We start from the raw sequence: 20,379 nt of genomic DNA, 5'->3' as shown, positions 1-20,379 counted from the left end.
TTGGCTCACTGCAGCCTTGATCTCCTGGGCTCAAGTGATCCTCCTGCCTCCTGAGTAGCGGGGACTGCAGGCTCACATAACCACCATACTCCGCATCCAGCTAATTTTTGTACTTTTTGTAGAGACGGGCTTTCGCCATGTTGCCCATGCTGGTCTCGAGCTCCTGAGCTCAAGCAGTGCGCCCACCTCGGCCTCCCAAAGTGCTGAGATTACAGGTGTGAGCCATTGGGCCCAGCCAGTTTATCTTCTTAAATGCGTGCTTCTATCTCTGCTACTTAGTTTATCAGCTTTAAATGAAGTCTGTTGACCCTGTGTATAAAAGCTGAGGAACTCCCTCTACATTTCCTGTTTCCTGTCCTGAATTTTGATTATGTGTATGTTGTCATGGTTTGTAAACACTTACATTTTATTATGTAGCCACAGTTCACAGGTGTTTTCATCTTAGCTCTCTGGTTAAAATGGCTTAAATGCTCATTGCCGTTGTTTTGCTATACAGTAAGTCCTCACTTAGTGTTGCCAGTAGGTTCTTGGAAACTGCGACATTAACGAAATGATGTATAGCAGGTCCTCTAATAACGTCATTTCCTTATAAGTGATGAGAAAAAAATTGATTTTGTTATATATGGTTTCGCTTAAAGTCAAAGAACCTATTGTCAATGTTAAGTGAAGACTTACTGTAGTTCCTTAATTTATCTCGATTGATTAAACTTTTTCCGTTAGGAATTTCTTCACAAAGAACTTGTGAAAACTCTACTCCTTGAGTTCCTGTATACTCAAAATATTTATCTGTTTTCATTATAATCAAAGTAAGTTTGGCTGAGCATAAAATTATGTCACACTTTTTTTTCCTCTAAGGGCTTTGTAGTCAGTGTTCTTTTGTCTTCTACTATTGAATGGTGCTGTGTGGACATCTAAAGGCAGCCTCATTTACCCTACTGCGTCCCTAACCCCAAAATCAATTGTTTAGCTTATTTGCCTAGATATCTAAAGGATTTTTTTTTCTTGTAAGCCTTAAAGTCTGAGAATTTTTCTGTGTGTTGGTATTGCTAATTCTGTATCTTTTCCTAGGAATATAGTGAGCCTTCTATTTCTGGAAAGTTATCTTGAATCATATCTTTGAATATTTCTTTATTCTAATCCTTTGGTTCTCTTATTCAGAATCCCCAGTTATATGTAAGGAAGTCTTCATTATTGACCTCTCTTATGTTTACTACTTTTTCTTTACTTTTTAAAACTTCTTGCTTCTTTCCATTTCATTTGTTTATTGAGATATAGTTCACATACTATAAAATTCACTCTTATAACTCAGTGGTTTTTAGTATATTGACACTTGTACCACCACGACCATTATCTCTTTCCTGAATTTTGTTTAATTTTGCCTGCTTTTTTGGGTCTTCCTTGCTTTATCCCTTTCTCTTCTTCTCTGTATCATTGAAGCATATAATATCAGTTTGTTTCATAATTAGGGGTATTAACTTTGGTCGCTTCTTTAAGGGGGTATCTGTCAGATTTCTTCATTTTACTGTTATTTTATCCTTTCATAATCTGATAATTGATATCATTATCAAGGTAGTTGATAATTTGTGGGGAAGTACGTTGTGACTGTGTAAATATCCTGGGGTTTTTTTTTCTTTTTTTGTCGTTGTTTCTTTTTTTTTCTGAAACATGGTATCACTCTGTCATCCATACAGGAGTGCAGTGACTTGATCTATGCTCACTGCAGCCTCTGCCTTCCAGGTTCAAGCAATTCTCCCAGCTCAGCCTCCTAAGTAGCTGGGACTAAAGGTGCGTGTGCCACTATGCTCAGCTAGTTTTTGTATTTTTTGATAGAGACGGGGTTTCACCGTGTTGGCCAGGCTGGTCTTGAACTCCTGACCTCAAGTGATCCGTCTGCCTTGGCCTCCCAAAGTGTTGGGATTACAGGTGTGAGCTGCCATGCCCAGCCAGCCCAATATCCTGTTTTTCAACAAACTTTTACTCATTATTTTTAGCATCCATTGATAATTCTTAATTGAAACAATTATTAGCATGGTGATTGCCAGATGTAATTGTCTAACTGTTTCATTACTTCTACATTTAAGGATGGACTCACGTTTTTTATTCTGTGGGCTGTAATCCCTTGTTAGCCTTCTTCATTCACATTGACACAGATTTGGCCAAAGGGAGCCCCATCAAGCAGGGTCTAGTGTACTTTTGATTTGTTCCTATCTTCCTTTCAGCATGTCCTGTTTTCTAACACAATAAAATGCTTTGGGTTTATCTTGTACTTCCCTATCCAATTCTGGAATAACCATTTATACAAGGAACTCTGATTCCTTTGGGGAGTACTATTTAGAAACCAAGGTCTGGAGCTCTAGTTATGCTCATAGCAATGGGAGCGTCATTGCTTCTAGGCTCTGGCTGTGTCTCTTCAGAGTCCACTATAGTCATCCTATTTCTGTCTGCTGTAGATTATATTAAAGTTTCATTCTTCATCCCTTCCATTTTCCTCCCTATAAGTTAGTATCTGGAAGCGTTCTTAGAGGTCACAAGAAATCATTATATTCAGGTATGGAATGCAATTTTATATAGATAACAAATCTATATTCATGAAATCTGATTCTGCCTATCCATCTTTTTGCAAGGTATTTTCCTATGAAAGGTATGTTTTTTCTTTTCTTTTCTTTTCTTTTTTTTTTTTTTGAGACAGTCTTTCTCTGTCACCTAGGCTGGAGTGCAGTGGCACAGTCTCGGCTCACTGCAACCTCTGCCTCCTGGGTTCAAGCGATTCTCCTGCCTCAGCCTCCCGAGTAGCTGGGATTACAGGCATGCGCCACCACGCCAGGCTAATTTTGTATTTTTAGTAGAGTCGGGGTTTCTCCATGTTGGTCAGGCTGGTCTCGAACTCCTGACCTCAGGTGATCCACCCACCTCAGCCTCCCAAAGTGCTTGGATTACAGGCGTGAGCCACCGTGCCCAGCCAAGGTGTGTTTTTTCTGAACAGTTTTTTGAAAGAGAGGTCATGTTATCTAACAACCACGGGCTGTCTGTTCTTTAATATGTGTTCAATAGTGTTGTTGTATGTTCGGCATCATATAACAGACTTTAATATGTGTTCAATAGTGTTGTTGTAGGTTCGGCATCATATAACAGACTTTAATATGTGTTCAATAGTGTTGTTGTAGGTTCGGCATCATATAACAGACTTTAATATGTGTTCAATAGTGTTGTTGTAGGTTCGGCATCATATAACAGACTTTAATATGTGTTCAATAGTGTTGTTGTATGTTTGGCATCATATAACAGACTTTAATATGTGTTCAATAGTGTTGTAGGTTTGGCATCATATAACAGACTTTAATATGTGTTCAATAGTGTTGTAGGTTTGGCATCATATAACAGACTTTAATATGTGTTCAATAGTGTTGTATGTTCGGCTTCATATAACAGACTTTAATATGTGTTCAATAGTGTTGTTGTAGGTTCGGCATCATATAACAGACTTTAATATGTGTTCAATAGTGTTGTTGTACGTTCGGCATCATATAACAGACTTTAATATGTGTTCAATAGTGTTGTTGTAGGTTTGGCGTCATATAACAGACTTTAATATGTGTTCAATCGTGTTGTTGTACGTTTGGCATCATATAACAGACTTTAATATGTGTTCAATAGTGTTGTTGTATGTTCGGCATCATATAACAGACTTTAATGTGTGTTCAATAGTGTTGTTGTAGGTTCGGCGTCATATAACAGACTTTAATATGTGTTCAATAGTGTTGTTGTACGTTCGGCATCATATAACAGACTTTAATATGTGTTCAATAGTGTTGTTGTAGGTTCGGCATCATATAACAGACTTTAATATGTGTTCAATAGTGTTGTTGTAGGTTCGGCATCATATAACAGACTTTAATGTGTGTTCAATAGTGTTGTTGTAGGTTTGGCGTCATATAACAGACTTTAATGTGTGTTCAATAGTGTTGTTGTACGTTCGGCATCATATAACAGACTTTAATATGTGTTCAATAGTGTTGTTGTAGGTTCGGCATCATATAACAGACTTTAATGTGTGTTCAATAGTGTTGTTGTAGGTTTGGCGTCATATAACAGACTTTAATATGTGTTCAATAGTGTTGTTGTACGTTCGGCATCATATAACAGACTTTAATATGTGTTCAATAGTGTTGTTGTAGGTTCGGCATCATATAACAGACTTTAATATGTGTTCAATAGTGTTGTTGTAGGTTCGGCATCATATAACAGACTTTAATGTGTGTTCAATAGTGTTGTTGTAGGTTTGGCGTCATATAACAGACTTTAATGTGTGTTCAATAGTGTTGTTGTACGTTCGGCATCATATAACAGACTTTAATGTGTGTTCAATAGTGTTGTTGTACGTTCGGCATCATATAACAGACTTTAATGTGTGTTCAATAGTGTTGTTGTAGGTTTGGCGTCATATAACAGACTTTAATATGTGTTCAATAGTGTTGTACGTTCAGCATCATATAACAGATTTTAATATGTGTTCAATAGTGTTGTTGTACGTTTGGCATCATATAACAGACTTTAATGTGTGTTCAATAGTGTTGTTGTACGTTTGGCATCATATAACAGACTTTAATGTGTGTTCAATAGTGTTGTTGTAGGTTCGGCATCATATAACAGACTTTAATGTGTGTTCAATAGTGTTGTTGTAGGTTCGGCATCATATAACAGACTTTAATGTGTGTTCAATAGTGTTGTTGTACGTTCGGCATCATATAACAGACTTTAATGTGTGTTCAATAGTGTTGTTGTAGGTTCGGCATCATATAACAGACTTTAATGTGTGTTCAATAGTGTTGTTGTAGGTTCGGCGTCATATAACAGACTTTAATGTGTGTTCAATAGTGTTGTTGTAGGTTCGGCGTCATATAACAGACTTTAATGTGTGTTCAATAGTGTTGTTGTAGGTTCGGCGTCATATAACAGACTTTAATGTGTGTTCAATAGTGTTGTTGTAGGTTCGGCGTCATATAACAGACTTTAATGTGTGTTCAATAGTGTTGTTGTAGGTTCGGCGTCATATAACAGACTTTAATGTGTGTTCAATAGTGTTGTTGTAGGTTCGGCGTCATATAACAGACTTTAATGTGTGTTCAATAGTGTTGTTGTAGGTTCGGCGTCATATAACAGACTTTAATGTGTGTTCAATAGTGTTGTTGTAGGTTCGGCGTCATATAACAGACTTTAATGTGTGTTCAATAGTGTTGTTGTAGGTTCGGCGTCATATAACAGACTTTAATGTGTGTTCAATAGTGTTGTTGTACGTTCGGCGTCATATAACAGACTTTAATGTGTGTTCAATAGTGTTGTTGTACGTTCGGCGTCATATAACAGACTTTAATGTGTGTTCAATAGTGTTGTTGTACGTTCGGCGTCATATAACAGACTTTAATGTGTGTTCAATAGTGTTGTTGTAGGTTCGGCGTCATATAACAGACTTTAATGTGTGTTCAATAGTGTTGTTGTAGGTTCGGCGTCATATAACAGACTTTAATGTGTGTTCAATAGTGTTGTTGTAGGTTCGGCGTCATATAACAGACTTTAATGTGTGTTCAATAGTGTTGTTGTAGGTTCGGCGTCATATAACAGACTTTAATGTGTGTTCAATAGTGTTGTTGTAGGTTCGGCGTCATATAACAGACTTTAATGTGTGTTCAATAGTGTTGTTGTAGGTTCGGCGTCATATAACAGACTTTAATGTGTGTTCAATAGTGTTGTTGTAGGTTCGGCGTCATATAACAGACTTTAATGTGTGTTCAATAGTGTTGTTGTAGGTTCGGCGTCATATAACAGACTTTAATGTGTGTTCAATAGTGTTGTTGTAGGTTCGGCGTCATATAACAGACTTTAATGTGTGTTCAATAGTGTTGTTGTAGGTTCGGCGTCATATAACAGACTTTAATGTGTGTTCAATAGTGTTGTTGTAGGTTCGGCGTCATATAACAGACTTTAATGTGTGTTCAATAGTGTTGTTGTACGTTCGGCGTCATATAACAGACTTTAATGTGTGTTCAATAGTGTTGTATGTTCGGCATCATATAACAGACTTTAATGTGTGTTCAATAGTGTTGTTGTATGTTTGGCATCATATAACAGACTTTAATACGTGTTCAATAGTGTTGTTGTAGGTTCGGCGTCATATAACAGACTTTAATGTGTGTTCAATAGTGTTGTTGTACGTTTGGCGTCATATAACAGAAGAATAAAGAATTTTTCATCATGTCAGACTGGAAGGTAATGGAAATGTTTACTGTTTGTTTATTCTGTTTTCCGTAACTGTTTCAACAGTTCCAAGTCTATAATTTGCTCGACAAAGATTTAATGACTACCATTGTACTAGGTCATAATATTCCTCACAGTCGTAAAATACCAGCAAGAAGGACCCTTAGCCTGTTGAGTCAAAGCGCTTACTTTTTTTTTTTTTTTCCCCGAGGTGTAGTCTCCCTCTGTCACCCAGCCTGGAGTGCAATGGCTTGATCTCGGCTCACTGCAACATTTGCCTCCCAGGCTCAAGCGATTCTCCTGCCTCAGCCTCCTGCGTAGCTGGGATTATAGGTGTCCGCCACCATGACCGACTCATTTTTGTATTTTTTGTGCAGGTGGGGTTTCACCATGTTGGCCAGGCTGGTCTCAAACTCCTGACCTCAGGTGATCCTCCCGCCTCGGCCTCCCAAAGTGGTAGGATTACAGGTGTGAGCCACCATGTCCAGCCAGTCCTTTACTTTTATAGGTGGAGAAACTGAGACCTAAGAACTGAAGTGACTTACTTAAGTCCATGGCTAATTGATTGCAGAGCCAAAAGTGGAGTCCAGATCTCCTAACTTCCATACTAGAACATTTTTGCTGTGGGGAGTGCAGAGAGATTGGATTGATGGTACTTGCCTGAAGTTTCCATGATTGCTGGGTGGAAACAGCACTCTTTCCTTCTGTCTTGGCACTCAAGCATCCAGATGGACATTGAATTTTTCCAGTGATTGGTCATTTGATGACCAGGCAGGGGAGCAGAAAAGGAGATGGTCCAGACCAGAAGCTGTTTGAGGATGTGTTGTTGCCTGACCAGACACCTTAAGGCCAGAATTCTAAGTAGTTTCAAAACTCCTCCCTTTCATAGCCCCATCTACTGACTTTCTGCTTTCTTCAAAATGCTCTGTTGGCCAGGTACAGTGGTTCACGCCTGCAATCCCAACACTTAGGCTGAGGCGGGCGGATTACATGGGCCCAGGAGTTCAAGACCAGTTGAGGCAACATAATGGGCTGGGCCCTTTTCCCTACCAAAAAAAAAAAAAAAAAAAAAAGCTGAGTGTGGTGGTATGCACCTGTAGTCCCAGCTACTTGTGGTGCCGAGGCAGGAGGGTCACTTGAGCCTGGGAGGTTGAGGCTGCAGTGAGCTATGATCACACCGTGCATTCCAGTCTGAGAGAGAGTGAGGACCTGGCTCAAAAACAAAACATAACAAAAAAAACCCCACAAAAACCAAAAAAGACCCTGCTCTGTTTATAAATAAGGTTTGTTGGTTTTCTTTTTTAATATTTTCAGTTTAGCAGTATTTTGACATCAACAGTTATATTGGTACAAGTTTCTTAAAAAGTTAAATACAAATATATCTTATGATCCATTCCTGACTGTCTACCCAAGAGCAGTGAAAACGTATGTCCACACAAAGACTTGTATGTGAATGTTCATAGCAGCATTGTTCGTGATGGGCAACAATCCATGATGACCATGATGGAAACAACCCAGATGTTCAGAAACTGGTGAATGGATAAACAAAATGTAGTTATTCTTACTATGGAACATTACTCACCCATAAAAAGAAGTGAAACACTGACAAGTTGTAAAATGGATGAACCTCACAAACTTGTGTTAAGTGACCAGAAGACCTCATTATGATTTCAGTTACTTGAAATGTCCAGAAAAGGCAAATCTATAAAGACAGAAAGTACATCAATGGTTGCCTCAGGCTAAAGTTGGAAATGAGGAAAGACATGCAAATGGTCATGATTTCTGCTTTTTGGGGTGATGGGGTGTTCTAAAAATGGGTTTTGGTGATGGTTGCACGACTCTGTTAATATACTAGAAACTATTCAATTGTACACTTACAGGTGAATTTTATGGTATGTGAATTATACTTCATAAAGCTTTAAAAAGTTACATTTAAAATTTGATGTCTGTAATATTTGTCATATTTAAGTATCTTATCCTGTGTTCATTATTAAACATTTTTATACTGACTTCTTTCCACTTTAAAGTAGGATTTTCAGGGAATGCTAATGTCAGATGATGTTAATGGTAACAGTAAAAACAGCTAGCATTTGTAAAATAGTTACTGTGCACCAGACATTATGCTAAGTACTTCTCAGGTTATCTCACAGTAGCATTGTGATATTGGTATTACTATCCTCATTTCACAGCAGAGGAAACAGTTTCATAGAGGTAAATTACTTGTTCAAAGTCACACAGTAAGGAGACAATGAGACAGGAATTTGAGCCGAGTCATTTAATCTCTGTGCTCCATATACAGATATGCAGTGTTTCTGGTGGAGGATTGTACTGCTTTTCATATGCTGTGACTGTGTTAAACACTCATGTATATATGCCACTGGGATGAATGCTCTATATAACTATTTATGTGTGATCTCTCTAGGAAGTTCAGATGGGTATTTGGTTCTGCCTATTTGCCATACATAGAGCTTGTACAACATAGTGAATCTTACTAATCAGTTTTACTTCTTTTTCTCTATTCCTCAGCCTTAATTTTAAAGACCCTGAAGCAGTCAGAGCTCTGACTTGTACTCTCCTAAGGGAAGATTTTGGACTTTCTATTGATATTCCATTGGAGAGACTAATTCCCACAGTTCCCTTGAGACTCAACTATATTCACTGGGTAGAAGATCTGATCGGTCACCAGGAATCTGACAAAAGTACTCTCCGAAGAGGAATTGACATAGGTATATAGTTTTAAATTATTTTGGGCTAAACATAGGTTTCATAAGTTTTGCAAGATCAAATTCTTTGTAAACTTTTCTACTGGGTATTTGTTGTTGTACGAAAGAAGCTGGCTACAGATACAGGTTGAGCATCCTTAATCCGAAAATCCGAAATGCTTCAAAATCTGCAACCTTTGAGCACTGATATGCTGCTCAAAGGCAATGTGCATTGGAGCTTTCCAGATTTGGGGGTTAGGGATGTTCAGCCTGTAAATATAATGCAGATATTTCAAAATCTGAAAAAAAAATTGAAATCCAGAACACTTCTCATTGCAAGCATTTTGGATTAGGGATCCTCAGCCTGCATTACCGTTCTTTTTTTACTACACCTGGCCTTTTCTCCCACTGATGTCTCTTGAGAAGGGATTGTCAGTCCAAACAGGGAGAAAGAGGTTAAGGGAAGTACAAAATGAAAATGAGGCTCTTATTTACATAGCTTTTCATTTTATTTTTTTTAATTAAAAATTTTTTTTAATTTTTTTATTTTGAGATGGGGTCTCGTCATGTTGCCCAGCTTGGTCTTGACTCCTGGTCTCAAGCAATCCACCTGCCTTGGCTTCCCAAAGTGCTGGGATTACAGGCATGAGCCACTATGCCTGGCCCTATTTAGCTTTTCAGATTACCACATTGATGTCTGTGTCTGTTGGGCTTTATTTTTACTCTGGATTATTTGATGTCTTTGTATTGTGATTTTTTTTTTTTTCTTTTTTTTTGAGACAGAGTTTTGCTCTTGTTGCCCAGGCTGGAGTGCAATGGCACGGTCTCGACTCATTGCAACCTCCGCCTCCCGGGTTCAAGCAATGCTCCTGCCTCAGCCTCCCAAGTAGCTTGGATTACAGGTGCCTGCCACCACCCCTGGCTAATTTTTGTATTTCTAGTAGAGATGGGATTTCACCATGTTGATCAGGTTGTTCTCAAACTCCTGACCTCAGGTGATCTGCCTGCCTCGTCCTCCCAAAGTGCTGGGATTACAGGTGTGAGCCACCATGCCCAGCCTCTATTTCTAACTGAGTAGAATTAATAGCAGTCCTAATTTCTAGATAGTAGTAAATGTTTAACTTTGATATTTGCATGCATTTTCAGCCCTCATCCTACATGATCTTTTCAGCGGCATTTATTGATCCCTCCTTTCTCTTTTGTTCTCTCTCCTTCATTGGCTTCCATGACACCAGACTGCTGGTTTCCTCCTTCGTTTCTTTGCACTGTTCTCCACTTTTCAGGCACACCTTCCTGTAGCTGACCACTAGATACTGGTATTCCTTGCATAAGGCTCAGCCTTTAGCTCCTTTCTCACTCAGCACCCTACCCTGGTAATTGCATTCACTTCTATGAAGATTTCCCACCTCCATGTGAATAAATCACATATTTATATGTTCCTCCAACTCAGATTACTTTCCTTGACCTCCAATCTCATATATATGAGAAACTTGGATTTCTGAAAAACATCTCAGACTTGCTATGTCCAAGACCAAACCCACACTCTGTTTCCCTAATCCTGGTTCTCTTTGTTTCTTGTTTCAGTGAGTCTACCATAGTCCACCCTGTGGTCCTTGATACTTGCTTCTCCACACGCAGTGAAAAAATGTCCATCACTGTTTCCTGTTGACTTTCTCTCTTAAATGCTTCCGAAATCATCTACTTCTTTCCATCTCCACTGCCATCCTAGCCAAGTCATCATCTCTCACCTTTCTGCATTTCTCACCTCTTCTGCTTCTCAGCTAGTTTGCTTAAAAAGCTTGACAGCCTAGTTGGTACTAATTTCATTTTAATTATGCCCCAAACCCTCTAAAATAGCACTTGGGGATAGAGGAGGTTAATGGATTTTAATTCTTCACAAGGGGCACTACCTAACTGCAATCACATCCATTCTAATTAGGGTTTTATATAAATTCTTCCCCCAGACTCCATCAGTTTGCTCTAATTCTGTGATTACGTACTTTCCATTTTTATTTGTCATTACAAAGATTATTACCCATTTAAAAATGTCATTTGGCTTTCTGAGGGGATTTCGTTCTGTCCTGTAAAGGACTAGTAGAGAATCTGTTGCGTTCTATTAGAGTGCAAGTCTTTGGGTCTTAAGAATTAAGAAACTTTTTTTGGCGCTGACAGATCTTTTATGTGTATTTATTACCCTGGAGGTAAGTGTACTTTTTTATCTTTTAAATGAAATTGAAGTTTGAAGAGAGAGGCAGTTGTGTAAAAGTCAAGGATCTGGTCTGGATTTTTTTCCTACAGAGTCGAAAGTACAGCTGACATGTTCTTATTGTGTGTGTGTTTGGCTTACTAGAATGGCTAGCAGGAGCCAAAGAACTGTGGTTTCTGACAGGACCTTGAATACCCTTTACCACGCCTTCCCTCACTGCCCTGCAGGTATCCAAGGAGGTGCTTGTCCAGTAGCGCTGGGGCCAGGATACTCTCGGGCAAACGTGGTAGGCAACGCAGCATTCACTGTGACCGTCAGAGAGCTTCAGTGTTACGGCCATCATCTTTTACTGCTAGCCTGTTCAGGATGCATAATGAGGAAGCAGGATGACGAGTCTGGATTTCCTCTGGGTTGGGAGTATCTAGCCTCTGCTTCTTCCTGGCAAACCCTTACAAGGCTAGACCAGAATTGGGATATGGTCAGATGATAGCAGGCCTAGAGTGGCTGGTAGAGGCTGACTGCTTTAGGCCTTTGGGAGAAACACTCTTCTCTTGAATATACTCTTTAGGATCTAATTGGCCAAGATAGTCAATATTGTAAGAGAGAGAGAGACTTGATGTCACCCAGGCTGAAGTGCAGTGGCACGATCTCTGCTCACTGCAACCTCCACCTCCCAGGTTCGAGCGATTCTCCTGCCTCAGCCTCCTGAGTAGCTGGAATTACAGGTACCCACCATCATGCCCAGCTAATTTTTGTATTTTTAGTAGAGACGGGTTTCACCATGTTGGCCAGGCAGGCCTCGAACTCCTGACCTCACGTGGTCTGCCTGCCTCAGCCTCCCAAAGTGCTGGGACTACAGGTGTGAGCCACCACACCCGGCCTGTAAAAACAATATTCTTGGTTAGTATATAGTCCAGTCCAGGGCTAGGGGTTCTACATAATTTAGTACCAAACCCTAGTGGTCAAAGAGTGTTTTTTTTCACCTGGAGTGTTTGCCTCTTGAATGCCTCCCTTGAAACTGTGGTGGGGCTAGCCAGTGACTCTGATGTCATGGCTCCAAACCAAATATTTTCCCATGTCTCCACATCTGAGAGATGAGTTATCTCTTTAGTTTTTTTTTTTTTTTTTTTTTCCTTTTTTCTTCTTGTTTCTTTCAGCTGACAACTTACAGACATTTGGGTTAATTCAGCAGTTTAATATAATAAACATTTTATACCCTACATATTTTTTCCTGCTTTTGGAGAATGGAATGTACATTGATCCGTTTTAAGATATTACAAAGGCATTTTAACAAATAGCATTATTTTCTTTTAAGAAAATTGAGTTTTGTATGAGATTTAAAATGAAGACTCTTTACAAAGTAAATCAGCTGAGTTTTGAGCATTTTAGGTGAATTAGTCATGTATTCCTCGACCTTTGCTTGTGTGTTCTTCATTTTTTATACAACACACGAAAGAGGAGGCCAGCAAGGTTTCAATCCTTTAGGAAGTTGGAGTCTAATTAGGAGATAAGACTAACATACACGAATGACTAGGGAACCCAGTAGCCATAACATGTATGAAATCAGGTACCAGCTTGTGATTTCTCTACCAAAAAATACAAAAATTACAGAAAATACAAAAAATAGCCAGGCATGGTGGCATGTATCTGTAGTTCCCGGTATTCAGGAGGCTGAGTGGGGAGAATCACCTGAGCCCAGGAAGTCGAGGCTGCAGTGAACCGTGATCACACTACTGCACTGTAGCCTGGGTGACAGAGTGAGACCCTGTCTGCAAACAGAATTCTGAGAAGAATGGTGTTTTCATGATTATTGCAACCTTTCCCTCTGGTGTGTAGAATGTGTTTTGTGTTTTTATTTTATTAGGCACGGGAGCATCCTGCATCTACCCCTTACTCGGAGCAACCTTGAATGGCTGGTATTTCCTCGCAACAGAAGTGGATGATATGTGTTTCAACTATGCAAAGAAAAACGTGGAACAGAATAACTTATCTGATCTCATAAAAGGTTAGCACCACAGAATGAGTGCCTCCAAACTTTGTGTCTTCACCTGTCTTTTTAGTTTAACGCATTTCATTACCTTTTTCTTTAATACGCAGACTTCGGTAATTTAAAAAAATCCGGCACTTTGTAATTGGGTTTGCTGTCTTGATACCAGAATTAACTCAGAAAGAAAATAGTAACTACAGTTGATCCTTATGATTTGTGGATTCTTTTTTTGTGAATTTGCCTATTTGCCAAAATTTATTTATCCATTCATTTATTTTAGTAGATTTTCTTGAAGAAATGTTTCTTTATTCGCTATAACCCCTTAGAAACATTTCCAGAGACTTTAAGTGGTGGTTTTTTGTTTGTTTGTTGAGTTTATTTTTTAGGGCATTTTTAGGTTCATAGCAAAATGAAGTGAAAGGTTCAGAGATTCCCTGTATTTCCCTGCCCCCACACACGCATAGCCTTCTCCATTATCAGCATCCCCCAACAGAGTGGGATATTTGTCACAGGTGATGAACCTATGCTGGCACGTCATTATCACCCACAGTTCATACTTTACATTACGGTTTCCTCTTGGTGGTGTACATTCTGCAGTTTTGGACGAATGAAGCTGACATGTATCTCCCAGTATGGTATACACAGAATCGTTTCACTGCCCTGCCGTCTTCTGTGCCTCAGCTGTCCATCTCTCACTGCCCCCAACCCCAGGAAACTACTGACCTTTTTACTGTCTCCACAGTTTTACATTTTCCAGAATGTCATATAATTGGAATCATACAGTATATAGACTTTTCAGATTGGCTTCTTCCACTTAGTGACATTTATTTAAATTTCCTAATGTCTTTTTATAGTTTGATAGCTTTTTTTTATTCTTTTATTTTTTTTTTCTGCTGCCTCTCTAATTGCAGAAAGCTCATTTATTTTTAGCACATTTCATTTTGATATTCCATTATCTGGGTGTACCAGAGTTTCTCCATTCACCTATTGAAGGACATCTTGATTGCTTTCGAATTTTGACAATTACACATAAAGTTGTGAGAAACATCTGTGTGCAGCTTTTTCTGTGCATGTAAGTTTTTGACTCCTTTAGGTAAATACCAAGCAGTGTGCTTGCTGGATGGTATGGTAATAGTGTGTTTAATTTTGTAAGAAACCACCAAACTGTCTTCCAGAGTACTGTTTTGCACTCCCACCAGCAATGGATGAAGTTCCTGTTGCTCACATCCTTGCCAGCACTGGGTGCTGGATGTTGTCAGTGTTGTGGATTTTGGCCATTCTAATAGGCGTGTAGTGGTATTTCATTATTTTAATTTGCATTTTCCTGATATTCATGTGGAGCATCTTTTCATGTGCTTATTTACCATCTGTATATCTTTTTTGGTGAGATGTCTGTTCAGGCCTTTTGCCCTTTTTTTTTTTTTTTTGAAACTTAGTTTTGCTCTTGTTCCCCAGGCTGGAATGCAATGGTATGATCTCGGCTCACGGCAACCTCTGCCTCCCGGGTTCAAGTGATTCTCCTGCTTCAGCCTCCCAAGCAGCTGAGTTTACAGGCGCCTGCCACCACGCCCAGCTAATTTTTGTATTTTTAGTAGAGATGGGGTTTCATCATGTTGCCCAGGCTGGTCTCAAACTCCTGTCCTGAAGTGATTCTCTTGTCTGGACCTCCTAGAGCGTTGGAATGATAGACATGAGCCACTGCCCCCAGCCAAGCCCAGCTTATTGATCCCTTCTTATTTTTATTTTTTATTTTTTGAGATGGAGTCTTGCTCTGTCGCCCAGGCTGGAGTGCAGTGGTGCAATCTCGGCTCACTGCAAGCTCCGCCTGCCGGGTTCACACAATTCTCCTGCCTCACCTCCTGAGTAGCTGGGACTACAGGCGCCCGCCACCGTGCCTGGCTAATTTTTTGTATTTTCAGTAGAGATGGGGTTTTACTGTGTTAGCCAGGATGGTCTCGATCTCCTGACTTCGTGATCCTCCCGCCTTGGCCTCCCAAAGTGCTGGGATTACAGGCGTGAGCCACTGCACCTGGCCATTGATCCCTTCTTTTAAGGAATGGTATACAGTACTGTTGGTATTATATCCAAAAAGTGCTGTAATCTCAGCATGCTGGGAGGCTGAGGTGGGTAGATACTTCAGGTCAGGAGTTCGAGACCAGCCTGGCCTATATGATGAAACCCCCATCTCTACTACAAATACAAAAATTAGCCAGCGTGGTGGCGCATGCATGTAATCCCAGTGACTCAGGAGGCTGAGGAACAAGAATCACTTGAACCTGGGAGGCGGAGGTTGCAGTGAGCCGAGATTGCGACACTGCACCCCAGCCTGGGAAACAGAGCAGGACTCTGTTACTTTCTAGAAGTTTTATAGTCTTGCATTTTGCATTTAGGTCTGCGATCTGTTTTGAGTTAAATTTTGTGAGGGATATAAGGTCTGTGTCTAGATTCATTTTATGCATGTGGATGTCCAAGTGATGTTCCAGTATCAGTTCTTGAAAAGACTATATCTATTCTCTTCTGTTGATCTATTCATTCACTAAAAACATACTGTTTTGATTACAGTAGCTTTGTAGTAAGTCTTAGAATTGGGTAGTGTCAGTCTTTCAATTTGCCTCTTCTTTCAGTATTGTGTTGGCTATCCTGAGTCTTTTGCCTCTCCAAATAAACTTTACAATTAGTTTATCAATAGCTAAAGTGTATATGTATGTTTGTATGTATGAATATATTTACGTATTTAATTTTAGAGACAGGGTCTCACTGTCACCCAGGCTGGAGTGTAGTGGTTCACTGTAGCCTCAACCTCCTATGTTCAGGTAATTATCCAGCCTCAGCCTTGTGAGTAGCTGAGACTGCCAGTGTGTGCCACCACACCTGGCTAATTTTTGTGTTTTTTTGTAGAGATGGGGTCTTACTGTGTTGCCCAGGCTGGTCTTGAACTCCTGGGCTTGAGTGATCTTCTGGCCTCAGCCTCCCAAAGTGCTGGAGTTACAGGCATGAGCCACTGCCCCCAATCTAAAATTTATTTTTAACTTAAAATTGACATTCATGGTACTTTTGTGGTCACTCACAGACTTGTGCATAGTGGCAAATAATTAGAGTTGCCCCAGTGTGCGTGTTCCCAGCTGAGGCTCAACAAGGCGATGCTCTGCCTTCTTATTCCAGCTTCCATACTGTGAACCAAATGTCCTTTCCTTGGTCTGTTTAATACCACGTTTTGGGTTTTTTTTTCTTTTTCATTTTTGTGCTTTCTCTTGGTGATTTTGCTGTTTAAAATAGTCCCTAAACATAGTGCTGAAAGGCTATCTTGTGTTCATCAGTGCAAAAAGGCTGTGTTGTGCCTTACAGAGAAAACACGTGTGTTAGATAAGCTTCCTTCAGACATGAGTTGTAGTGCTGTTGGCCATGAGTTCACTGTTAGTGAATCAGCGACGTATATTCGATAAAGTGTCTTTGAACAGGAACACCATAAAATAAGGTTGTGTGTCTATCAGTTGATGAAAATATGAAGAGAGACTTGTAGGAACCTAACCCTGTATTTCCCCTGGGAATCAGTGGTTCAGTATTCACTCATTGACTATTTGTGGCTACTTTGTAGAATATAACTAGCGCAGATAATGAGAATTGACTATATATGAAGTAACTTAGTCACCAAGATTTTAAAAGGAAGGAAACCCTACTGTTGATTAAACTATACCATCTTTTTAATTTCAGTACATAGGCCGGGTGCGGTGGCTAACACCTGTAATCCCAGCACTTTGGGAGGCCGAAGCAGATTGTCTGAGGTCAGGAGTTTGAGACCAGCCTGACCAACATGGTGAAACTCCATCTCTACTAAAAATACAAAAATTAGCCGGGCGTGGTGATGGGCACCTGTAATCCCGGCTACTTGGGAGGCTGAGGCAGGAGAATAGCTTGAACCCAGGAGGCAGAGGTTGCAGTGAGCGGAGATTGCGCCACTGCACTCTATCCTGGTCTACAGAATGAGACTGTGTCTCAAAAACAAATAATAATTTCAGTACATGGAACTGTGCTAGAAATAGTCAAATCCCCTTGTGATTAGTTACTTTTTATTTTTGTGATCATTCTGTGTATAAAGCAGTGTTAATTTTTTTCCATTAAAGAGATTTTATGTCTCTTTATGAAAGAAATGACTTTTCTTCATAGTATTGAACATATCTTTGTAAGGGGAGACATTAATATTATTAATGCATTTGTTTTATTTCTCCATTGTTGTGTAACAAATTGTTCCAAAATCTAGGAGCCTATTTATTTATTTATTTTTATTTATTTTTTATTTTTTGAGACGGAGTCTTGCTGTGTTGCCCAGGCTGGAGTGCAATGGCACAATCTGCTGCTCACTGCAACCTCTGTCTGCCAGGTTCAAGTGATTCTCCTGCCTCAGCCTCCCAAGTAGCTGGGAATGTCGGTGCCCGCCACCACACCTGTCTAAATTTTGTAATTTTTTAGTAGAGACAGGGTTTCACCATGTTGGCCAGGCAGGTCTCGAACTCCTTACCTCAAGTGATCCACCTGCCTCGGCCTCCTGAAGTGTTGGAATTACAGGCATGAGCCACCATGCCCAGCCTTAGGAGCCTTAAAAAAAAAAAAAAAAAAAAAAAACACACACACACACAACAAAAAAAAGCCCATTTTTTAATTAGAAACAGGGTCTCACTCTGTCATCCAGGCTGGTGTGCCGTGGCGTGATCATGGCTCGCTGCAGCCTCAGCCTCCTGGGCTCAAGCAGTCTCTCACTTTAGCCTCCCAAGTAGCTAGAATTACAGGCTCATACCACCATGTTCAGATAATTTTCTTATTTTTAAAATTTTTGTAGAGATAGGTTCTTGCTATGTTGCCCAGGTTAATCTGGAACTCTCGGTCTCAAGCAGTTCTCCCGTCTTGGCCTCCCAGAGCACTGGGATTACAGGCATGAACCATCACACTTGGCCCTAGCAACTTTAAACAATAAACATTTATCTCATAGTTCCTGTGGGTCATAAATTTTGGCATGGCTTAGTCGAGTGGTTCTAGTTGAGACACTTTGATGCATTTGCAGTCAAGTTGTTGGGTAGAGCTACAGTCATCTGAAGGATTTGCGGGTGGTAGAGATTTGCTTCCAAGATGGCTTACTCACGGCTCACTCACACGACTCTTGGAAGGAAACCCTAGTTCATAGCCATGTGGATCTCTCCATGAAGCTATTTGAGTGTCCTTAAAATGCAGCCTATACTCAAGGAGAGGGAAATTAAACTCCATCTCCTGAAGGGAGTACTGTCAAAGAGTTTGAGGACATACATTCACACCTTACTTAACAGCAGGGATATATTCTGAGAAATGCATTGTTAGGTGATTTCATCGTAGTGTGTGCTCACACACACCTGAATGGTGCAGCCTACTACACACCTGGGCCTATATGTAATAGCCTGTGGCTCCTAGGCTATAACCTGAACAGTATGTCACTGTATTGAATACTGAAGGCCATTTTAGGACAATGGTATTTGTGTATCTAAGCATATCAAACATAGAAAAGGTACAGTAAAAATGTGGTATTATAATCTTATGGGACCACCGTCATATATGCAGTTGACCAAAGCATCATTATGCAGTGCGTGATTATACTTTAAAACCACCGCAACATTAATATTAGTTCACAGTCCTGTTTTTTCTCCTAGTGGTGAAAGTACCACAGAAGACACTCCTGATGGATGCTCTTAAAGAAGAATCTGAGATAATCTATGACTTTTGCATGTGCAACCCTCCCTTTTTTGCCAATCAATTGGAAGCCAAGGTAAAATGTCTTCTGCTTTAAAATGATTGAATATAGGCTGGGCGCGGTGGCTCACGCCTGTAATCCCTGCACTTTAGGAGGCCAAGGCGGGTGGATCATGAAGTCAGGAGTTTGAGACCAGCCTGGCCAACATGGTGAAACCCCGTCTCTACTAAAGATACAAAAAAATTAGCCAGGTGTCATGGCCCATGCCTGTAATCCCAGCTACTTGGGAGACTGAGGCAGGAGAATCGCTTGAACCCGGGAGGCAGAGGTTGCAGTGAGCCAAGATCATGCCATTGCACTCCAGCCTGGGCTACAGGGCAAGACTCTATCTCAAAAAAAAAAAAAAAAAAAAATCTAAATTTGCCTTATTTGTACAGATAAGAGCAAAGAAAACTTTTAAAAATTAACTTATTATTTTTTAAATTAATATATTTGAGATGAGGTCTCACTGTGTTGCTCAAGCTGGTCTTGAACATCCAGACTCAAGCAGTCCCCCTCCCGTCAGCTCCCCTAGTAGCTGAGGCCATAGGCGTGTGCTGCAGTGCCTGGCTTTTGAAAGCTGTGTACCAGTTAGGGGGCTTTTGGTTTGAAGTACTTTCAGCTCTCTGTATCTGTAGGTCCTACACCTGTGGGTTCCGCATCGTGGATTCAGCCAACCACGCATTGAAAGCATTGGGAGGCTTGCACGGTGACTCACACTTGTAATCCCAGCACTTTGGGAGGCCAAGGTGGGCGGATAGCTTGAGCTCAGGAGTTCAAAACCAGCCTGGGCAACGTGGTGAAGCCCTGTCTCTACAAAAACTACAAAAAGAATTAACCAGGCACTATGGCGTGTGCCTGTAGACCCAGCTACTTGGGAGGCTGAGGTGGGAGGAAGGCTTGAGCCCAGGAGGTGCAGGTTGCATTGAGCCGGGATCGTGTCACTGCACTCCAGCCTGGGTAACAGAGCAAGACCCTGTCTCAAAAAAAAAATATTTGGGGAAAAAAAGAAAACAATAAAAAATAACAATGTAACAATGAAAAATAATACAAAAATACAGTATCACTATTTTTACATAGCATTCACATTGTATAAGGTATTATAACTAATCTAGGAATTATTGAAAGTATACGAGATGATGTGGGCAGGTGAAATGCAAATCCTACCCCATGTGATAAAAGGGACTTGAGCTTCCTTGGATTTTGGTATCTAAGGCAGATCTTCCTCAGATACCGAGGGAGACCTGTACCTAAAAACCCAATTTAGATTGACTTAATGACAAAGAAAGTTCATTGGCTGACATATTTGAGAAACCTAGCAGTAGTTGGGATTTCATAATGATTTGATTAAGGTGTTGGCAGTATTAAGAGTTCTGTTTTTCTCTTGGCTGTGACTTGTTCTATGGTTGTTTTTGTTCATAAGCTGGTTTACTTGTGGTACAGCAATATTTAGAGGGTGGGAGGGTGAGGAGAGAGCTCT

At 40.3% G+C, this 20,379-nt stretch overlaps 1 protein-coding gene across 3 annotated transcripts in view; it reads left to right on the top strand.

Moving 5' to 3' along the window:
- Positions 1 to 20,379, top strand: part of METTL16 (methyltransferase 16, RNA N6-adenosine) — a 96,109-nt gene that overhangs the window by 29,212 nt on the left and 46,518 nt on the right. For all 3 annotated transcript variants that reach the window (XM_063655739.1, XM_063655738.1, XM_063655737.1), the window contains 3 exons: positions 8,779 to 8,978; positions 13,025 to 13,165; positions 18,820 to 18,935. In XM_063655739.1, the coding sequence (XP_063511809.1) occupies positions 8,779 to 8,978; positions 13,025 to 13,165; positions 18,820 to 18,935 (457 nt within the window). The remainder of the gene's footprint in view (positions 1 to 8,778; positions 8,979 to 13,024; positions 13,166 to 18,819; positions 18,936 to 20,379) is intronic.

Source organism: Pongo pygmaeus, chromosome 19 (genome assembly GCF_028885625.2).
Source record: "Pongo pygmaeus isolate AG05252 chromosome 19, NHGRI_mPonPyg2-v2.0_pri, whole genome shotgun sequence".
Taxonomy (NCBI): Eukaryota; Metazoa; Chordata; class Mammalia; order Primates; family Hominidae; genus Pongo; species Pongo pygmaeus.
The sequence above is the reverse complement of the archived record's forward strand: the minus strand, read 5'-3'. Positions and strand labels throughout refer to the sequence as shown.